Source organism: Clinocottus analis, unplaced genomic scaffold (genome assembly GCF_023055335.1).
Source record: "Clinocottus analis isolate CAN_PGR_092001 unplaced genomic scaffold, fCliAna1.0.p SCAF_14, whole genome shotgun sequence".
Taxonomy (NCBI): Eukaryota; Metazoa; Chordata; class Actinopteri; order Perciformes; family Cottidae; genus Clinocottus; species Clinocottus analis.
Window position 1 is genome coordinate 4,976,850 of NW_027175865.1, and position 21,041 is coordinate 4,997,890.

Sequence of the window (21,041 nt, forward strand, 5' to 3'; positions counted from 1 at the left end):
GGCAAGGAGGAAGGAATGTGGCTGAAAAGTGTTTTTTTCCCAGACAGAATCTATTTTCTAATCATTCAATTTGCCCTAGATATATATGAAAAAAATCACCCATGTTATAAACTATTTTCAGCAGAAACGTGAATATATAGTACTTCTTTTAATGAGTTCCTTCTAAAACCTTTTAACAACACTGGCAAAAAAATACAGAAAGGAGAAACTAGAGGATAAGGTTGAGCCCCAATGGGCAGCCACTGCTGGTGAACGGTACTTACTGTAGGTTGCATAACATATTGTTGATGAGGCATCCATGACGTACTCTGGACCTGCGAAGAAATAACAGAAAATGTGAAATGATGGTGACAATATAAATTTTTCTCAAGCTTAGTCAAATCCAAGTTTTATCCCACACAAAGCAATAAACCCTGTTCAAATATTCACAATATGTTCAAATACTCTCGAGTCTGGAGGTTTTTAAAGTGATTGCATTGGTTTTAATGCACCAAAATGGCTGAACTTTACACAGATTAAGGTTTGCCAAAAAATTACAAAGAAGAATTTGAAAGTCTGGAGGCAGCAAATCTCCCTCCTGCCTTCTCACAATTGCCAACAGTATGACTTGTGCATGGAGCCCATTTAATTAGGTTCCTTCTATATTACATCATTAATGCCCAGTGCTTGTTGCATGTTTATAAATAAACAGAAAAGAAAAACGTAAAAAAAGAATTTGAGAGTGGTGGCCAGAGCTTTTCTTTGTAGGAAAACACATAAACAGACACGCATATTCACAAATGTGGGAAGTTAAAGAGACGGCGAAACAGTGACAGAGACAATGATCAAGAGACTGGAGGGAATGGAGGAACAAACAGAGCTTTCAGATGTGCTGGAGAGAGGAATTAGACAGCTTGTAACGGACAAACACACAGGCTGGCCACTGATCCTGGTAAAATGATTAGATTAAACAAAGACAAACATGGAATAATCTGCTATAAGAGCAATCAATCCTCTGTGCCAACCCAAACGCGTGATTTGGATCCACACCTAAACAAAGCTTGATATTCTACGACATGAAGCCAAGTCTGTTTGTTTATACATGGCAGTATTTGTTCTCCCCAGCTGAACGGGACAGCAGATAGACACAGAGAAAGCTTATCTTTAATCACATTATCTTCACGCAAGATGAGGCATGACCATCACGTGATTTATTTAATAGACTATTATGACTCCCCTTTGTGACTTTGGGCCGTCCCAGGCCGATGTGAAGAAATGTGGTGAAATCTCTGGTTGTAAATCAAAAACCCTGGTTTGGATTTTTATCACGTACGATTCAGAGCTTTGCTGGCCAAAGACGTGTCAGAAATTAAGGAACAGTAATCCCACAATGTGATAACTGCTAAGACCCACGTTTGCAAACCAACCAATCAGAATGCAACATAAAATGAGCCAGAATCCACTGGAGAGCTGGTGTTATGCCAAACATTTAATTACAGTTGTTTGTGATGACGTGAGACAACGCAAGAATTGCGAGATCACATCAAATCCATCACTTCAAGTCATTCGCGGACCAATCTGCATCCTGTGGGCTCTTCAGGCAGCGAGGGGCGTGGCTTAGGTGTGCACAAGACGACTGTTGGAGGTTAGCAGAGATGCCACCATAGCGTCAGTAATATCAGAACTGAAGAGTACTTCATTGAAAGAAGAGCTTTTCTCGATGGAAGAGAAGAATTTGCTCGTCTTCCGACTCACGTCTGTAAGACTTTCATTTGACAGATGGTTCATCCGATCACCTGCCAAGTGTTTTTTTTTTTAAAGTGCCCTTTTCCAAACACTTTCTTTTGACTGCTTCTCAGACGGTTCTGTGTAACAAACCATCTGGCGGGTCAGGTTAACGATTTACCAGACATTCATTGCACCATCTGACATGCTTTAAAACTCATAGAGATTGTACACCTGACTGAGATTAGGCCCATTTTGCACACTGTCAGCAGTTGCAGATTAAATTAATAGTTTGCATGGGTAGAATGCAGACTGAAGGAGAATTACAAAACTAGGATCCTGCAGACTACTACAACTGATAACTCGATATAAGAAATGGGATTACAGAACTTCTCGACTGTAAAATGTGAAATAGTTTTCCTCCCCACAGTAGCAGAACTGGATTGCATTGTGGAGGTCAGAGTATTCAGGTTCAAAGTTCAATTTGTTTGAGTTTTGCCGCACAACCGGCTCGCAGGCTGTCTCTCTCTCTCTGATGGAAATGACGGTCTATCATAGAACAATATTGAATCAGCCAAACAGCCTCAGGCAGAGAGCTATCTGTACTGTATTGAATGTCGGGGAGTAACGGATCACAAATGTCACGGTTTGGATTGTGTCACGGTTTTGAGTCACGCAACGAATCAGCAGTAAAAAAGGAACCGTTTTGGCCGACAACATATTTTTTGTTGTTCTTTTGTAAAAGAAACTTTTCTGTATCACCATCGTCCAGAAAAATAGAAACTAAAAAAGGAACACTGAGGACTTGTCCTGACTGACAAGAGACTTGACTTAGATTCTCCCCTAAGAATATAGAACCGACTGGTTTTGCTTATAACTCCAGTTAGTAAGATACGGTTAGTGAGGAGCAGTTCTTCTAAAGCGAGAGCAGGTTTAGTGTGAGTGGAGGTTATAACACACTTGACCTGAAAAGCTACCTACCGCTGGCTGAACTTCGCAGCTTGTGTTACCAATTAAAACAGCCTGTCAGCCAATAAGACAAAAAACAAACAGCCAGACAGCCGTTCAGCCAGTTGGCTACCGACCCATCCAACCAGTCAGCTAGGTAGTGAGCCAGCCAGCCACATATTTAGTCAGCCAGTGAGTCAGTCTGCAGGGCCAGTGATGTAAACCAGGCCTCGGCTGGCTGGCGGCACCAGCTGAGATCTTGGTAGAGATCTGGCCTCGACTGGCTCCTGTCATGTGGATCATCAAAGCTGTTTTTCCAGGAAACAAAGCCAATCATCATTCGAGCCCACGGGAGGCTTGAAAGAACACCAGAACACTGCTGTTGGCGTGGTTCATTTGCAGCTCCGATAAATCAATGCCACCAAACTAGTAGCTCCAAAAGACATCCACTCAACATAAACATAAAAGAAGGGACGGCATATACAGTCATTTCTATGCAGCTTGAGATTTTCATTACAAAGGCAGTAGTTTGCACCATAAAAGGAAGCGATTTCCTTTTGTCTAGTGTGTGCGACTGCCTGGCTTGTCTTCTCTTTTTCCTTTTCCTCTGTCTCTTTGTACTTGAACAGAAGATGAAGGACTCACCTTCCTGCCGTGACTGGCTGAAGGGCAATATTACAGGAAGCGGTGGCAGAGCTGCCCGATATTGAAACTGTGAGGATTAATATTCCTCAAAAGCCTGGCCATTGTTTTTGATAAATCAATTTGGGAAGCCTTCCGAGAGCGGATTAGAGACGCGCCCTGGCCCACTTTTCTCCCTCCTCCTCTTTCCCCCTATCCCTCCACTGCAGGTACTGGACCAGAGTTTTAATCAAGCGTGCCTCAAAGACGGGCACAGCAACCTTCAGCAACACCCCTCTCCTGCACCCCCCACCCGAGCCACCGCCACCATTACCACCCGCGCTATCCGTCCTCCTCTCCGTAGTTGTCTCTCTCTCTCTCTCTCCATCTGTCCCTTCTATTTTCCGCATCTATCCTTAATCTCCTCTCGCGCGCTCCCTATCCTCGTCTGTCTGTCTCTGCATACCAAACGGAGCCGATGTTAAGCGATAGTGTCTGAGCGAGAGGGCACGGTGGCAGTGCCTCTTGATGTTTCGATTCGGCAGAGGGTGCTGCGTGAAATGCGCGGCGACGGAAAGCGGTTAACGCTCTTGACATCTCACACAGACAATTTTCACGTTCCTGTTCTGTTCTCTTTCATTACTCCACAGATCACGGCCGTGAGGGATGTGGAAATTCACTTTGGAAGAGGAAGGGATTGTATCCAAGTTAGTAAAAAAAAAAACAACAACCAAAAAACTACTTTATTGCGTTAGCAGCTGAGGAAGGACAAAAAGGTCAGGAAACTGGGAGGGAGGAAGGTGTTGTTTTTCCTAGACACTTTAATTCATGATGGGTGATTTTATTTTTTTCTACCCTGTCAGCCTTTATTCTTTTCTGGTTTTTTTAATGCTTGTTTTCTGATGCCTGTTGTGTTTGCCGCCTACAAAACAGATGTCATCGAGCACAGCTGGAGTGGCGGAGAAACGATGAGAGAAGAAGAGAGAACCTCACGCTGTTTTGAAGCCCGCCCCCTCTCTCCCATTCCCTTACACAAAGCAAACCTTCCTATTACACACACACGGTCAGCAATCTACCCATGATGCAGTGTACTACGGTCCCACCTGATATGTGGAAACGGGGGAAGCAGCGATGAAGGGCGTGATGGAGGTCTGTGCAATCATGCGGTTGGTGGCGATGCTGTAAGGCGAGGAGTAGAACCTGCGGAGGGAGAGAGAGAGGGAGGGAAATGCGGGGAAGGAGAGCAAACAGCAGAAATAGTTTGTCAATTTCATAATGGGTATATAAAACATAATGTAAGCATGTGATTATGTTGCCTTGATACAACAATTGTGTGTTATTTGACAGATAATTGTCTTTATTGGGGTTTCTCTGTCTATAGAAGAGACAAACACTTGCAAACTACAGCGCGCGCACACACACACACACACACACACACACACACACACACACACACACACACACACACACACGATCACACACACAAAGACACTGTTGATTTATCCTGCAGCTTGTTCAGGGCAAACACATGGCCTTATATTGTATTTCGAACGCCACATAAAAGTTTCATGAAGTGTCTCATAGTGTTCTCAATTGAAAAGTCGGGTTTTATCACATCAGGTTGAGCTTTGTCATTGTATAAAGTAGGTGGTGTTATTTCATTTTTTCCCCCCAATGTGGACTCTAGTGTTAAGGCTACACTGTGCCGCGCTGCCTGGCTGGCTGGCTGGCTTTAAGCAGCACTCTTGTAGGATGAGCTTTGGGAAAAGTCATTGCATTTCAAGAAGCTATAAGGTTTGACATGAGCTGCAGAGAAGCGAGGTGGTCGGCTCCGCTACTCTATCTCATTGCTGAAGGTTTATAGCAACCGAATGGTGCTGTGATCCCCTGGGAGGCTAAGTGGAATATCCAACAGTCACCTGAGCTGAAGATCATATTACTGGCTGAGTATATTAGACAGGTTGGCTTTGAAGACCCATTCGATTTCAAGATACTCCATAAGCTCTTTATGTTGTGCATTGCATTTTAACACAAGTTTTCTGTGAGACCCCACTCAAGATCAAGCTCAACTCAGCTCAAAAAACATACTAAACATTGTTTTATCTGAAAAGCAGTCATTCGAAACTGTTTGAAAAATGGCAGGCACATTCAACAAATATGTTTGGATGAACCATCTGTCAGTCAAACTTTTTTTTATCGCTGAAGCAAGACGGGAGGAGAGCAAAAAACTCCTTTCAAACGAAAATAGCTTCTCTCTTCTTTCAATGAATAAATATTCTCTACATCAAATAGACATTTGAGTGAAATTGTCTTGATGAGCATTTAACGTCTTGAGTTCCAAAGTTTCAAAACTGTGTTTCGTGAGGTCTCGATGACCTTTGGCCACCAAACTCTAATCAGCTCATCGTTGAGTCCAGGTGGACGGTTGTGCCAAATTGGAAGAAATTCCCTCAAAGCGTTCCTGAGATATCACGTTCACAACAGATGGACAACCTGAAAACATAATACCTCCAGTCAGGGCTGTCGCCGACACAGAGGAATATAAGATATATATATATATATATATATATATATATATATATATATATATATATATATATATATATATATATATATATATTACACTTACTACTGTATGTGTCTGTGAGACTCAAAACGGTGGAGAAGTAATACCAAAGTCACCAAAGCACAAGGGATACAAATTGACTCTGTTCATGCTTTACTTATGAGATGCAGGAATATTTAAGAGTTTTATGTCAGTATTTCGATTTCGTCTTAATATGAGTTCATTTTGTTCCTCTTTGAGAGTATACCGATAAATACATTCATATATTAATGGAAACTAGAACATGTAAATTTAGTCCCACAACTACAGTGTGTGTGTGTGTGTGTGTATATATATATATATATATATATATATATATATATATATATATATATACATGGGTAATTTGCATCTTAATTGTATTTTAAATTCACTAATCCAATTTGCCCTGCAGGCCTTCCACCCACAGGGATAGGCAATGGGGTCAGGTGCATTGTCAGCTGGGCAGCAGGTAAAGACATCAGCTAGGGACCCTGTGGGGTCTTGTAGCGGGAGAACAACAGCGTCTGTTGCTACAAACCAGATCTGTACTCTTAGCCGCAAGTTAAACACTTTTCAGTTGGCGGTAGAACAAGCCTGGTGGAGCCCATTCGGGATTCTCAATGTGCAGAATAGAGTGTTTGGTTTGTGTACCCCAATTATTTTTTGCGTCTCTGCTCTTTGCAGATGATGTGGTTCTTTTGCCTTAATAAGACTGCTACCTCCAGCACCCGGCACCCACTGGGGAGGTTTGTGGATAAATGTGAAGCCCGGGGTGAGAGTAAGCATCTCGGAATCGAAGGCCGTGGTTCTCTGCCGTTCAAGGATCTCTAGGACTTGAGGATAAAATGGTGCATGAAGTCGGCAGGTGAGTAGATGCAGTGTCATTAATGCAGGAGTTGTATCGAACTGTAGTGGGGAAGAGGGAGCTAAGCTGGAAGGAAAAAGCTTTTCATTCATCAGTCGGTATGTACTCTAACCCTCACCTATGAGCTTCAGTTAGTGACCAACATAATTAAATTGTGAAAACAAGTAACCAAAATGAGTTTCCTCCATAGCGTGGCTCGGCACACTCTTGGAGATGGAGGGTGACCTCACATATCTGGAGGGAGCAGCTGCTCCTTTCCATCAAAGGCAGCCCGTCGGGGTGGTTCGGGCTGATCAGGATACCTACTGGTGTCTTCCTTTGAAAGTTTTCCCACTGGTAGGAGACCCCGGGGTAGACCCATGAGGTCTTCCACTAGAGGCACATAGCAGGAGAGAGGGACGTCTGGATACCTGCCACCCCGACCGGGCCCCAGATAAGCGGCGGAAGATGGATGAATGGATAACCCAATTTGCACTTGAATTTTGATGCACCAGTAAGCACAGTCTGACAAATGTAAAGTGCCATTTCTGTTTTACATTTCCTGTTCAACTGCATTTTTATTTTCTACTCTGTATTAATACATGAATTAAATTGACTATATACTTATACATTCCTTGCTAGCTGATTAATTTTATTTTTTCTGTTTTCCACATTGCATTAGCCCTTGAATAAAACTGACTTCTTTAACATTCTTTGCTACTTAATTCACCCTATTTCTCTTCTTTCTGGAACACGATCATTAGGCTTAACTTCTGGTCGAATGTATTACGAGTGAATCATTCCTTACCCAGCAGGTCTGTTGCTTAACACAGATATCTGCGGGATTATAATTTGGCAGATTTGCAGCAGAGGAGGGTTTTACATGGCAGGCTGTGTGTAATGAGTGATGCTATTCATCCATTTTTTTTCTGGGTGGGTGGGTGGGTGGGTGGGAGGGGGGGTTGAGATTGACTCCAACTCACTGGGGGATAAGTGGTTTAGGAAGTGGGGGATGAGGAGCTTCCTGTGAATGACTGAGGCCAGAGGGAGATAGAGAGGGGAGCCTCAACACCCTCCTTCCTGCCTCAGTACTGCGGGGAAAAATAAAACATGTTGCCGGGTCATTTATTTCCACGGCAGCATTAAGTCTTGACACATAGACACAGGAACACACACACACACACACACACACACACACACACACACACACACACACACACACACACACACACAAAGAGCCAAAGAAGCTCACTCAGCTACGCTCACCCGACACACAACCAGTGGAAACCAATATTTGAAGTCCATATCAATTTTGCTAATCAAACAGTAACAAAGTGCAGTAACAAGATGAATGTTGCCACTACATTCATCTTTCTGTATGGCAGCTGTATTGACTGGGACCCTATGAGCCAAGAGGTGAGTGTATTAGATGGTGCCATGGATGGATTGACTGTCGAGCTCTTACCCATTCTGCATTGCCGCGGGGTCATATGTTAACGCCATGCCAGTCTGAAAGAGAGAAAAACAATGACATGTAGGATTAATCATAAACTGAGTTGGATCAGAAATACTAACAAAGGACATCAAGCTGCAACAAGACACAATGTAATAAAAAAGCCATAACATTAGAATATTCTTCTCACCATTATAAGAATATCTCAACATTTTGGAAAATGTCCTTCTACATTTTCTGCATGTTCTTGTGAGAGTGAGATGAGAAGATATATGTTTTTACATTTTGTTTTTGTACTGATTAAACAAATGAGATATACCGTGTTAAATAGTGAGTTATCTTGTATTGAAGTTTCTGCAAGACAGCAAATAAGCATATTTTTTAAAATTCTTTCAGCTACTCCTTTAAGTCTTGAGACAAAACACGGGAAGGGAACCAGACATCCTGCCAAATATTGGTTATTTTGTTGAGCCGTAACATGTCAGCAGGTACAACTTTGTCATATCTTGGTCTAAATGGTATTAGACAGATGCATGTACAACCGCATTCTGTCACCGGTGTGTTGTTTTGTTGCGCTTATGTTCTCATGTCTCTGGGAAATCTGTCAATATCTTCCTGCAACAATGTCACCCACATATTTTGCCGCACCTTTATTGTACTTTGGCTATAACGCAATTTATACCTTGATTCTCTTTGTTCAAAATACATGTAATCAAATTTATCTCATTTTCAAATTGGAAAAACTGACAAGTGACAAAGCCAATGTGGGGAAAGGCTCCGTCGATAGGACAAAGTGAATTGGTATTGAAGACGCCTCTCTTTCTATTTCAATCACGTACCATCATGTATTTATGAATGAGAGGAAATGAAGAAATGCCCTTTGGAGAGAAAAGGAGTGAGCAGAAAACTGAGTTCTTTGTCTGCTGATGGTGTGTGTGTCAGGTGTGTGTGCAAGTGTGTGTGTGTGTGTGGGGCCGCCTTCGAGTCCAGGAGAGAGACCTGTGCGCCGCAATCCGTCATCTGCATTCCTGAAGGTTCTCTCCCGGAGGAGAGCTAATCCGATTTCTTTTAACGGGAGGCTGCTGAGGACGGCAGATTTCATCAGCACACACAGCGCACACACACACGTTGCGTATACACACTCCCTTTTCTTGCCCTTTCTCTGTCTCACTTTGCTCTTCCCCCTTCTCCTTTCTCCCTCCATCATCTTGTGTTCTCTTGCTTTCTCTCCTTACCTTTCCCTCTCCATCCCTCATCTCTTAATCTACCCTCCTTCTGTCTTTCCACTCTTTTTGTTTGTTTTTGCCCTTGTCCCTCCAGTGGGCTTCCTGCACTGAGCTATACTGTTCAGGGAATAGCAGCTCAGAGGAGCAGGGGGGATCAGTAATCCCGGGCCTAAACCTATGACAGTGAGCAATAACAGATAATCTATATCCAATGAATAGGGATGTGTGGACGCATAGTTAGAAAAGGCTTTCCGAGACATGTACAGCTGTAAAGGTCGGACGAAGGGACTGGCACCAGCTCGTGTTATTTAAAAAAAAAAAACTGCTTTATTTGTGTGTGTTCACCTTCGGTGTTCAACATCCTGGTCTATGTGCACAAGTCTTTGTATTTCAACTAAATGTGAGCTCCAGACTGCATGTTTGCATGTGTGAGTGTTCACACGCGCGCTAATCGTGGTGGCAGACGGGGCTGTCTGATGAGGCCGATAGCTCCCTAAGGTGCTGCCCTTGGTTCCACGTTCTGATGAATTCCACAGCAGAGGAGCTCCTGACCGGAGACCCCGCACGGCCAATGACTGATTACTGATGCAGTCAGCTTTTGGCTCCGCCGCAGAAAGGATGAAGATAGGAAAAGACAGAGACAGTCTGTGTATGTTTTTTCTTTTTTTGTTGCCTGAGCTTGATTTGAAGACTGGAGAAAACGTTGATACTGAACAGATCTTGGGAACAAAGCTCGCCCTGAAAAGTTGCCAGCGACGGACCAGTCCTTTAAAGCGCTTGCTAAAAGAGCAACAGGTCCAAATCAAGGGACACTTTCTCGCTTCATGCAGTAGATATAATCATTTAATTTACACTTTCTATGCTCATGTCTATAATTATATACTTACTAGTAAAGCGTAATTTATATATTCATAATGCTTCATAACAAGAATGTAAGTATTATAATTCCTGGTCACTCAGGATCGAGCATTTTAAAATGTTCATAGTTGTAATACATTATAATCTTTATTTAATGTATTATAATGTGTGTAAGTCACTCTAAGTGAGCTTTGGTCTGCTCTTGGATAGATTTTTTTTCACTTTACATAAAGCAAACATGGTTTCTTAGGGTAACTTACAATTACTTTACAATGCATTTTAAAAGTGATTCTAACTCATTATAAAATATCTTATAATGTATCTGTATTATAATGTAAGAAACAAAAAGCAACGGAGAAAGACTGTGTTGATGCTTCTTGAAGTCAAGACTTAACTCAAGTTTTTCAAGTTACAAATGATGATCTTGGATTCACATCTTTTTATCTGCGCTCTTGGGTTTACAAAATGCATTTTCAAATTGAAATGTGAATATATTTTACCACAGAGCAGCTTTAAAAAATGTGTGTTACCCCCCCCAAAAATACTACAAAATCATGCCAAGCCATTGTATCTGTATTCTCACACACACACACAAACACACACACACGCAAAAACATATACACACTGACCCACTCTCTTCTTGTACTTTTGCCTTCCATACACAGATTCGCTCTCTATTTATTCTCCCAGCCTTGTTGTCACACACACACACACACACACACACACACACACACACACACGCACACGCGCACACACACACACACACACACACACACACACACACACACACACGCGTCAGGCTTCCACACAGAGTGTGAAGATGGATGTTTTTTTCATCTTCACTCATTCCCCCAGAGTAGGTGCTTGAGAAGTGTGACTTTGAAAGTTTTTGTGTGTAGAAGTGAAGAGAGAGAGAGAGAGAGAGAAAAAGAAGGAACACCCATGGTGCTTGTGTGTGCGTGGTGTCTAAAATGCAGTGACTAATAAGTTTGTCAGCATGAGAACCGAGACACAGCACTTTCTAGACTCCCACTTTGGGTAGTTTACAAGAAAATCTGTCATATCCATTTCTCAGTCCTCACCATCAGCCCGCCCTGCAGCCCTCAACCCCTTGTAACTCCTGACTGATCGTGCAATGTGTTCCCTCTCTCTCTCCTCCTCTCAGTCTCAGTGAGTCACTCGCTCTCGCTCGCTCCGTATGTTGCTGTGGGATCTGGGAAGACTTCAAACGCGGAGGAAGAAGAGACGGAGTGTGACAGAGAGAAACGGCGAGAAGAGGAGGAGGAGAGTGAGAGAAAGAGGCAAAAGGAGGGTGAGATGTTCTGTAGAGATAGCGAAAGGAAGAAGGTAAAGGGAGACATGGAAGAAGAGAAAGGAGCCATGGTTACCTCTCCCCTTCATCTGCCTGCCACAGGGGGGGGTGAGGTGAGGAATGGCCTCAGCTCTGATAAACGGACTAACATGTGATGCCTATCTCCAATCCCCCCCTGCCCTGCCCGCACAGCTGATCAATGACCACAAGGATGCACACACACACACACACACACACACACACACACACACACACACACACACACACACACACACCTTATAAGGGCCTTTCTCATGGCTCTAATAGGTGTAAATGCATGCAGAATGGCACCGGAGGAGCCAGAGCCTTTCTGGAGGAGATCTGACTTGCATTGCGATCATATCGGAAAAAGGTGTGAATGTAAAGTGTGAGGAAGAAAATCTGCTGAAAGGTCACTCAGCTCTTTCTTCTTTTTTCGCTCTCTCCAGCGAGGCAGGTAAAAAGCTACAGATGATCTGCTCTTCTTCAGCAAAGGACAACAAGTAGTCCGCTCGCTCGGTCTTCCTGATTAGCATATTGACATCCACGATGATAAGATTGCTTATTAATACCAGGTGTAAATTAAAAAAAAGGCCTATTGTGTGACAAAATGCCAATATCCAGATTACATATCTGATTGCATGTTAATACCAAGTGTAAATGTGGTCTAGTCCATCAACCTGAATGTAAACACCGTGCTTAGCATTACACCTTACGCTTAACCGTATTCTTTCAACAGATGATCCTCATTCTAGATTAGATACTCAGTGTCAGATACAATATTTATTTTGATATATGTTGAGATGAATGGAAGATAAGACATTCAGGCCCAACATGTGTTTGTAATGACAAAGCCAGGCTTTCAGTCACTATACCTTCAGCAGCACAAATCCCTGAGCTCATGATGACATCAAACAGAGCACACCTGTGCTGTTTATCGCATGTACACATGGGACACGCTGTTCACAAAACACTGATGATGAATCAATACAGAAAAATGCAATGTGCTGTGATTTTTTCTTTCTCCAGGTCTGATTTGATCCGCATCAGTACCGTGTATTGAAATGTGGGGATGCTCCCGAAATACTAAGTATTCAACCATCAGCCAAAATCACATTGATTCAATTCAGATTAAATTAACGTACTATGGTTATTTGTGATCTACACAAAGAGGAAACGTTTATACTGAATGCACAGTATCTGGAAACTGTTCCCTCCCTGCAATATGTTCACTTTTAGTGTTGGCCTTTAAATATGATGAAGTGTGATTAAGAACTTCAGGGTTATACTGAGGCAACTCAAAGCACTTAACCTTAGAGAGGGATTGTGTTTGTGATTGAGGGTCAGGAAAGTCACTGGTGACTTTCAACATGAGGTGTGATGCATCTACTTTTTAAAAAGTAAATCAAAACATCAGCTTTTCCTAAACTTCACCAAGTCTCCTATTACATTTGGCTTAACCTAACAACATGGAGGACACAGGTCTCAAGTACTTTCAGTGCTTGTGCGCATAGGTTTGGGTATGAGGAGTGGCTACCAACCCACCCACTGAGAAATAAGACAACTCAGTCTTTGGTGGGCTGAAATATAGAAGATTATAGAAGCCATTCAGATTCTGCTCTCCTTCCTCAGTCACATGCAGGCTCATTGGAATAATCCCTCCCCACCCCCATCTGAGTACCTCCACCCATGACATCAGAACTATCTGTACACAGGTGCGCCATATTTTTGACCGATGGGATAATGTGAAGACATCTATTGACTGAATTGACATATTTCTGCGAGCATGCAGTCATCAAAACTCTAACACACATCAACGAGCAGTTGAGAAAACTCACCGCCCACTACAGCTGCTCAACTGCACGTTAATGCAAATATCCAATCAGCCCGTCACGTTTCAATTACCCAATGCATTTAGGCATGGAGGCGAAGCGTTGAAATGGGCAAGAAAGGTGATGTATGGGACTTTGAACGTGACATGGTTGTTAGTGCCAGGCAGGCTGATCTGAGTATTTCAGAAACTGCTGATCGAGGGATTTTCACACACAACCATGTCTCGGGTTGACAGACAATTGCCGGTGGATGTTATCGCGACATAACTCATGTTTCCTCCAGAACGTATTTGGAAAAGCAAATTAGTAGTAGGAAATCTGTGTGACACCGTTTTAGGTTTCGAAAGGTCGTATGTGTTTATGTAGAGGAGGTAAGGGGCGGAGATTAAATACAGCAAAATGACATGTTTCCTCCATTTTTCACAATGTAAGTATTTTCCTTTATCCTCATCTCACACTCACACACACACACACACGCACACGCACACACGCACACACACACACACACACACACACACACACACACACACAGTCATCTCACTTTACCTCCAGTCAACTGAGCTGACCCTGTTAGTGTGTGTTGGCCTGTGAGGAGATGCAGCAATACAATTTAGGTTAAACACGCTTCACTGGCTTATAGGTGTTAGTTGAACATGTGATGGACAGACAGACACACTCTCTCACAAACACGCACACACACACACACACTCACACTCACACACACACAGACTGACAGTTGTGCTGAAACTGCAAGGTAGATGAGACCAGGAGAGATGAAATGTTTGTCCTTCAGAAAACACAGGCTTTGTGTGTGTGTGTGTGTGTGTGTGTGTGTGTGTGTGTGTGTGTGTGTGTGTGTGTGTGTATGTGTTCACTCTATTCCATATAGTCCGAGTCTGAAGCACTCCTCCACCTGTCTCCTCTGTGTGTCCTTCCTAGTATAGCTGGTTGGTAGCCTACAGTATGAAGAGGCTTTAACCTTGCCTCCACATGTTGCTGATGAATATGTTACCACAGCACTGTATCCAATTCCTGCTTTCTGATGTATGGCGGGAATATACGTGTTCACTGAGGCATTCGGCTTGAGATGCAATTTACGTGACAGCGCCTATGCATCCGGGGGCAGTTTGATCGATATCTGCGGTACTTTTCTTTTCTTTTTTGTTTTAACGGCTCTATAGCTTAGAGTAAATACAAATGACAGGCAGTAATGGTTTACATAAAGCCAGATGTTGGCAACTTCTCAAGTGGCCTTGTGAGCAGGGTGGGGCCTGCTATTAGAAATACCATTACCTCAGAGGTAATGCCTTGTCGGTAATCGCCTTGTCATGATGGAATGGAAAGCGCTTGGCCGACTGAGATTTTTTTTTTGGCCATACCTCCTCTCCTGGTGATCAATTCTGAAAGCTGAAATGTTCAGGACATTATGTAAAAAATTATAAAAACTGGAAGCTGTTACCCCTGTCTAATGCTACAGAGGAGAGGCAGGAGTTAGGATGTGGTCGAAAGCTCAGGATAGATCACGTAAATAGACTTTGTGGTAACAATAGTTTTGTTGAACTGTAAAGAATGGGTTGTCCTTGATGACTATTAATATTGCTGTTGCGGCACACTAAATTTAGTTAATGATTTTTCCCATTTTTTGCTCAGGTGAATCTCTTGCAGAAAAAGTTTTTAGGGATCTAGTATGCTGTGACATCAGCACATGTTGAGAGATGACGGCTCATGAATTGGTACAACATCTTAAATGTTAATTGGACTTTATATGTATAATGTTAATAAGGCCTTTCCAGCCTTTCAACCAGACCCACAGTCACACACTGACGACAGAGCTATACAAGTAACTCAGCAGGATACAACTAATGTCCGTTCACGCCGACGGCACGGCCTCCATGAGGAATTTGGGGGTTCAGTTTCTGGTCCAATGACACTTTGACCTGCGGACTGGATCTTACCTCGCCTTCTCTGTGCCACGGCCTCCCGTTCTGAGGGTACTTGCTCTGGCTCTGGCGTTTCTTCTGCCCTCCGTCGGCAAATTTGCACAGCAAAGGCTCCGTGGGAGCTGCAGAGATAGAGAGAGAGAGGACAAATCACATCAGGAGGACTGCATCCTGAGACCCATCAGAGAGACAGAAACCCTTTTGAACTGGGTCGCGTTTCTCTTCTCCCACCGTTGCGTCTCTATCTCCCCACCTCCCTCCCCTCTTCCCTACTATGGAGCTCCTAGAAGAATTCCCAGCCCGACGATGTTGGCAGGCTACTCTCACTACCCCCGGCCCAGGCTGGCAGCCCATGAAAGAGCATTGCAGGGTATTGTTGAAATAATAATCACAGTAATCGCTCTCGTAAATACCTCTGAGATGGTAATGCAGGACCGCTCTGTCAGCCCAAGCTTTTTTTTTTTCTTCTCTAGAAGGCGTTCCTGACACGTAATCCCTCCGTGTTTCAATTTAACAGGCATTTTCTCTTTTAATTGAAATGTTTTACCTTTTTTTTTCCACTCCACAACCATCAGTGCAAGCGTCTCACTGGGCGCTGTTTGTTTGAGCGGAGGCTGTCACGGATCGTAATGTGGCTGTTCTCGGAGTGAACACCGGGGGCATCCTAAATCGTGAGAACAAATTAACAGAGGATCAACTCAAGTGCCCTCGCTACAGAGCTGGCAAGTGTGTATCCTCAGCCAGCAGGAAAACATGACGCTGTTATTAATCTAATAATAACAAAAGATAACTAAAAAAGCTCTGCGTACTGCAAACTCGTCCACGCCGCCTCTGTATCAACAGCCTTTTGTATGCGTGATTGCTGATAACAGGTTGATGAAAGTGTTGCGATGACCTACGCCGCCATGAAGATAACTTTTCAAAGGGCACTTTCTCACATTAGAGCTGCAGGTGAGCACCGGCAGAGACAGAAATGGATTCAGGGAGAGGACTCTCCTGGTAAAAAAAAACAAAACATTTTGCGAATGCTGAAAGAAAGGCTCTATGAAAGAAGAGAGTGAAAGGGGGAGCAGATAGGAAAAAAAAGCTTTTCTCATGAGAAACGGTCGGCTCTCTTGGCCGGGGATCTGGGGGTTTTAACTTTGTCCGTCCCCTTTTCAGTCTGTGTCAGCGAGATCGGAATCTCTTTGGAGGCTGTGGAGCGATGAGAGACGGGAATGAAGACAGTTGGACCAACTAAAAGAAACACGGGGTACAGACGGGGTGAGAGAAACGAGTCGGGGTTGGGAAAGATAATGGGAGGGGAATGAAACTGATAAGAGGAACAGGTGAGCGACCGTGGGAGAAACAAGTGAGAGTCTACACCGGGATCAAACGCTCGTTCCCTGTGAAGGCCGCACAGCACACACAGAGCCGGTGAGCTTGTCCAAACACCTGAACCAGCGCTGCTCTGCACCTGGTGGCTTCCAAGGGACCTGACGGCCCCTCCTGTCATCGCGTTCGCATTACAGGCCCGGCAAGCTGGCCACGCGGCCCGCTCCGTGACGACACCGGCAAACGGGGGAGGTGAGCAACGGGACCTTTCAACACGCCGGGGTGGAGATGACGCCCGGCGAGAGAATTGTTGATGGTTTAATCTCCGCTCTCAGATGTTTTCGAGGCGCTTGGGCCTTGATAATATGACAGCGTCACAAGATAGGTGAGAAAGACATGGCGTCGGGATTGACAAGGTCGTGAGTGACGGCAATGAAACCAGCTGAAGCGAGTGTTCCAGTGAGACATGAGAAATAATAAGGGAGTTAATGAGCTAGCATTAGAATTTATGTATTTATTTTACATGTTCTGCCACGTTTGAGAGAATTATTTTTGTAAACTTGCAATGTGTTTATGTGGCTAGCGGGTCTACGATGGGACCAAACTGTTCAGTCAGCCCAGGAGAATGTTGCCGGGGAGGGAGAGCGAGAGAGACAGTGCCGGGGAAAAACAACAAAAGCTCTTCCAAACCTCTCCTCTGGCACTCTGGGAGATAATTAGCAATTGGAGAGATTTGCCGAATCTGACACAGAGCACGCTGACGTTACCCCCGTGACTGCATCCCCAGTTCCCACAGCGAGCTGGCCAATTTGTTTAAGACTCCGGCCCAAGATCAACAGCCTCATACCGCCTCCCCCGCCCTGTGATCACACTCACCCCTCCGTAGCCCCGGCACACACACACGCACACCCTTAAAGCCGCTCTGCTACGACCCTGGAAAACAACCACAGACACATAATATGAACTGCTGCCAGCCTAAAAACCTTTCTTAGACCTCTCTCTAGCTCCATACACCGTCATCACTGGCACAGCCCAGAATAAACTAGGCCACTGGCTGTTCTTACTAGCATGCTGATGCTGCGTCTTTGGGAAACAAGCTCCAAGTACAACACATTTCACACTAGCTGCATATGAGTCGTAGGAGGCCGCTTGAAAAAAAAAAAACTGCCTTTAGAACCAGTGTGCTGCCCTTTAATGGTCCTAAATCGTGGGAAAAACACATAAAGTGCTTTTGGTCAGAGGTCAACAACTGCTGCTAACAAGGTGCGCTACGGGAACTCCTAATTGTTTTTTACGTGGGTTGCCGGAGAGACTGGAAAACACGTTAACGAGGGGCGACCGCGGAAACGCAGCGAGCACATGTGTGCTAGAAACACTCACGGACACGCGTGCACACGAAAGCCAGAGGAGCGGCGCTCGACAGTTCGGCGAAAGGAAGATGCCCCCGTGTGATCGCGGCCTCGGCCCAGACTGTGCGTTTGGCTCTGGAGACGTAGTTGTGGCTTTCTGCTCATCAATGGACACATAAGCACCTAGTAAAATTAACCAATAAGTGCATGCAGATGTACTTCAGTCAGACACAGTGCGATAGCCTTTTAAATTGAGGCATGTTGTGAGTTTCACTTCTGAGTGCAGCGTTGCATAAGCAATCGCTGCTGTTGCTGTTGTTTCCTGTGGGGCGTCATTGTGGGGAAATCAGGCCTTTGTCTGCAGAATAACAGCCATATATCTCCAATCCCTTTCTTGATGGTATCTGCGGCGTATGCTCTGGATACTCCTGCCAGGCCAACTAAATAACATCTTCATCCGAGAATGCAAGTCAGCACATGCATTACGATGCATCAATGTCTACACGTTGTGCATTCATTCTGCCGCTCAGAATCGGATTGCACATCTGCTCGGTCTGAATGGTGAAATCAATGCAGGAATGCCCTCGAGCTGCAGAAAGGAGCAGGGTAAAGGGTTTTGGTGAAACAGCCAGCTTTTTACCATTGAGGCAGTTATAAAAGAGACTTCTCACAAGGGCTCGGAGGCAAACTGGGTTGGCCTGGCTTTGCTCTTTGTCTGAGCAAAGCCCTGAAGAGGGCCGAACTGAGGCAACTGTTCTGCCACTTGTACCAAAATATGTCAATCTGAAAGGCTGCAGAGAGAGGAAGCTTTGGTACGAGGTTCCAACAGGTTTCCTGGCTTGAAGTTTTCCTGAGCTCAGCATCTCTGAAATGTCATTCGGGGAGCACACTAGGTTTTACTGCAAGGACGTGTTTGGAGGGAATCAGAAAAAGGAAGAAAGAGGACAGTATTTTATTGGAAATCTGCGGTACTCTGACGCTGCTCGAGGGGATCTCTAATTGGATCAACAACTGTCTGATTCCCATCAGCCAGCTTGACCTGTCTGCCCAGACTGAGGAGGCTGTGTCTTATGGGAAAGTGAAAAAGAAAAATAAAGTGGGAGGGGTAGTGAGAGAGAGACAGCGAGAGAGAGAGAGCGAGAGAGAGAGAGAGAGAGAGAGAGAGCGAAAGATAGAGAGAGAGATGGAAAGACAGAGGCAGATACAGTGTTTGAGAAATAGATAAAGATGAAGTAGCTATGATAGAAAAACATACGAGAAAACACGTGGACCAGAACTACAGCACATACATATGTCGCCATTTTCAGAGTAAAACAGGCGAGTGCATAATGGCCGCCAGCCGGGAAGGCAGGCGGCAGCAGCTGCCCTACGGGGAGGGCTTTGACGGATCCCCGTCGATAGCTCTCGCAACTGCCACGCTGGCCTCGCATCCTTCAGCACGGAAATGAAGACAGTCCGCCAGCCGTTTTGCTGACAGGGACGGCACACATGGCTCAATGACACGGCCCGATAAATGGAGAGGGCGCTGAGAGGAGAGGGAGACAAAGAGGGAGAGGGAGATAGATGGAAAGGCGGATACGGTGTCATAGAGAGACAAAAAAAAAGAAGAAAAGAAAAAACATGGTGAGACAGTGACGGAAAGAGACGGAGGAGAGACGGAGGAAAAAGGGACTCGCCGATGGCAGAGGTGACAGGCGCCGTCCAGTTCCCCCCTCACAATCTATATACTATATAGAAGAGTGAGTGAGATAAGTGTAGGGAGAAGGATGTCAACAACGCCTCGCTTCTCACTCTGCATCCGCTACACATGCTCTATGGCTATTGATCAGACTTCGCTCAGCCTTCCCCATAGAGGCCTCCTGCAGCACGCCAGCCGGTACAAGCCTGAGATGATATTATGGATTACGGGAAAGGATGTGGAGGGAAGAGCCCTGGATGCGGGCGGTAGAAGCCTGATCGATGAGCTATTGCGCACTTAACAAGAGTAATGTTATGTAGGGAGTCTCTGACATGCTAATCCATCTCTCACTCTCTCCGTCCGTCTCCCTCGATCGCATCTCTCTCTGTCGTGGTTATGTGCTGTCGGCCTGTCTCACTCCCTGTTTTTTTTTTTATCTCTCTGCCTATTTCCCTATTCCCATCTATCTATCTATCTATCTATCTATCTATCTATCTATCTATCTATCTATCTATCTATCTATCTATCTATCTATCTATCTCTTCATGCACCACTGAGCAGACGCTGATCCTAGACCCTATGCAGACAAATAAAGCTGATGGATGAGACGAGATCGATGGGTGTCTGGCAAACAAGTCAGTTTAAAATGCGGCAGACAACTACAATTGACTGAGGCCATCTTATGGCGGTGGGATTGCAACATAGCTTTTAGCCGGTCCTGGACTACACAGATATATCGATGTGAAACGGTCGGATGGATGGATAAGGCGAAGAGCATTCTGCATGAGTACGGCTGGAACGATTTTTGAGCAGATGAACATATTGGTCGCGTCCCCGAGTGCATACTCTGGAAGAATCTGCCCTCACAGCAAATGAGTGAGCAACAAGTGCAGCGCCAAACAGGCGGTGTGGTTTCCAGCTGCTGGCCAACTCCTGTGAGACGAGCTCCGAGGTACCAGTTAAACGAGAAAATCATTTCTAGCTTAATCGGCTAATTCCACTTGTAGTTGCCATGGTGATAAAACAAACGGCCGTGCGAGGGAGGACAAGCTAGCGCCATGTGTGTCGGCCAGCTTCAATGAGCGTCTCGCAAATCCCTCTCCATATATTGAAATAACATTTATACAAACAGACAGTCCTCGCCGCATTCATTCCAAATTGCATAGTTTAGTGTCGCTGGTTCTTGCAGTCAGCTGCAATTTTAAAGCGGCCAGTGGCAGATGTTTCTAATGTTAAACCCACACGTGCTGCTCCGCGGTGCCAACGTCTCTGCTGCTGCAGTCGGTCTCAGTATCAGTGGAGGCTTTACTCAGCTGGCCAGGGCGGCAATTACAAGAAGCCGCGCTGTGGTCGCTTC

The 21,041-nt window shown here is 44.7% G+C and overlaps 1 protein-coding gene across 4 annotated transcripts in view; it reads right to left on the reverse strand.

Annotated features, from left to right (window-relative positions):
* The window catches only part of rbms3 (RNA binding motif, single stranded interacting protein), a 247,507-nt gene that overhangs the window by 21,751 nt on the left and 204,715 nt on the right, over positions 1–21,041 (reverse strand). For all 4 annotated transcript variants that reach the window (XM_068575458.1, XM_068575461.1, XM_068575460.1 and 1 more), the window contains 4 exons: positions 15,359–15,465; positions 8,170–8,213; positions 4,377–4,473; positions 264–314 (listed from right to left, as the gene is read on the reverse strand). In XM_068575458.1, coding sequence (XP_068431559.1) covers positions 264–314; positions 4,377–4,473; positions 8,170–8,213; positions 15,359–15,465 — 299 coding nt within the window. The remainder of the gene's footprint in view (positions 1–263; positions 315–4,376; positions 4,474–8,169; positions 8,214–15,358; positions 15,466–21,041) is intronic.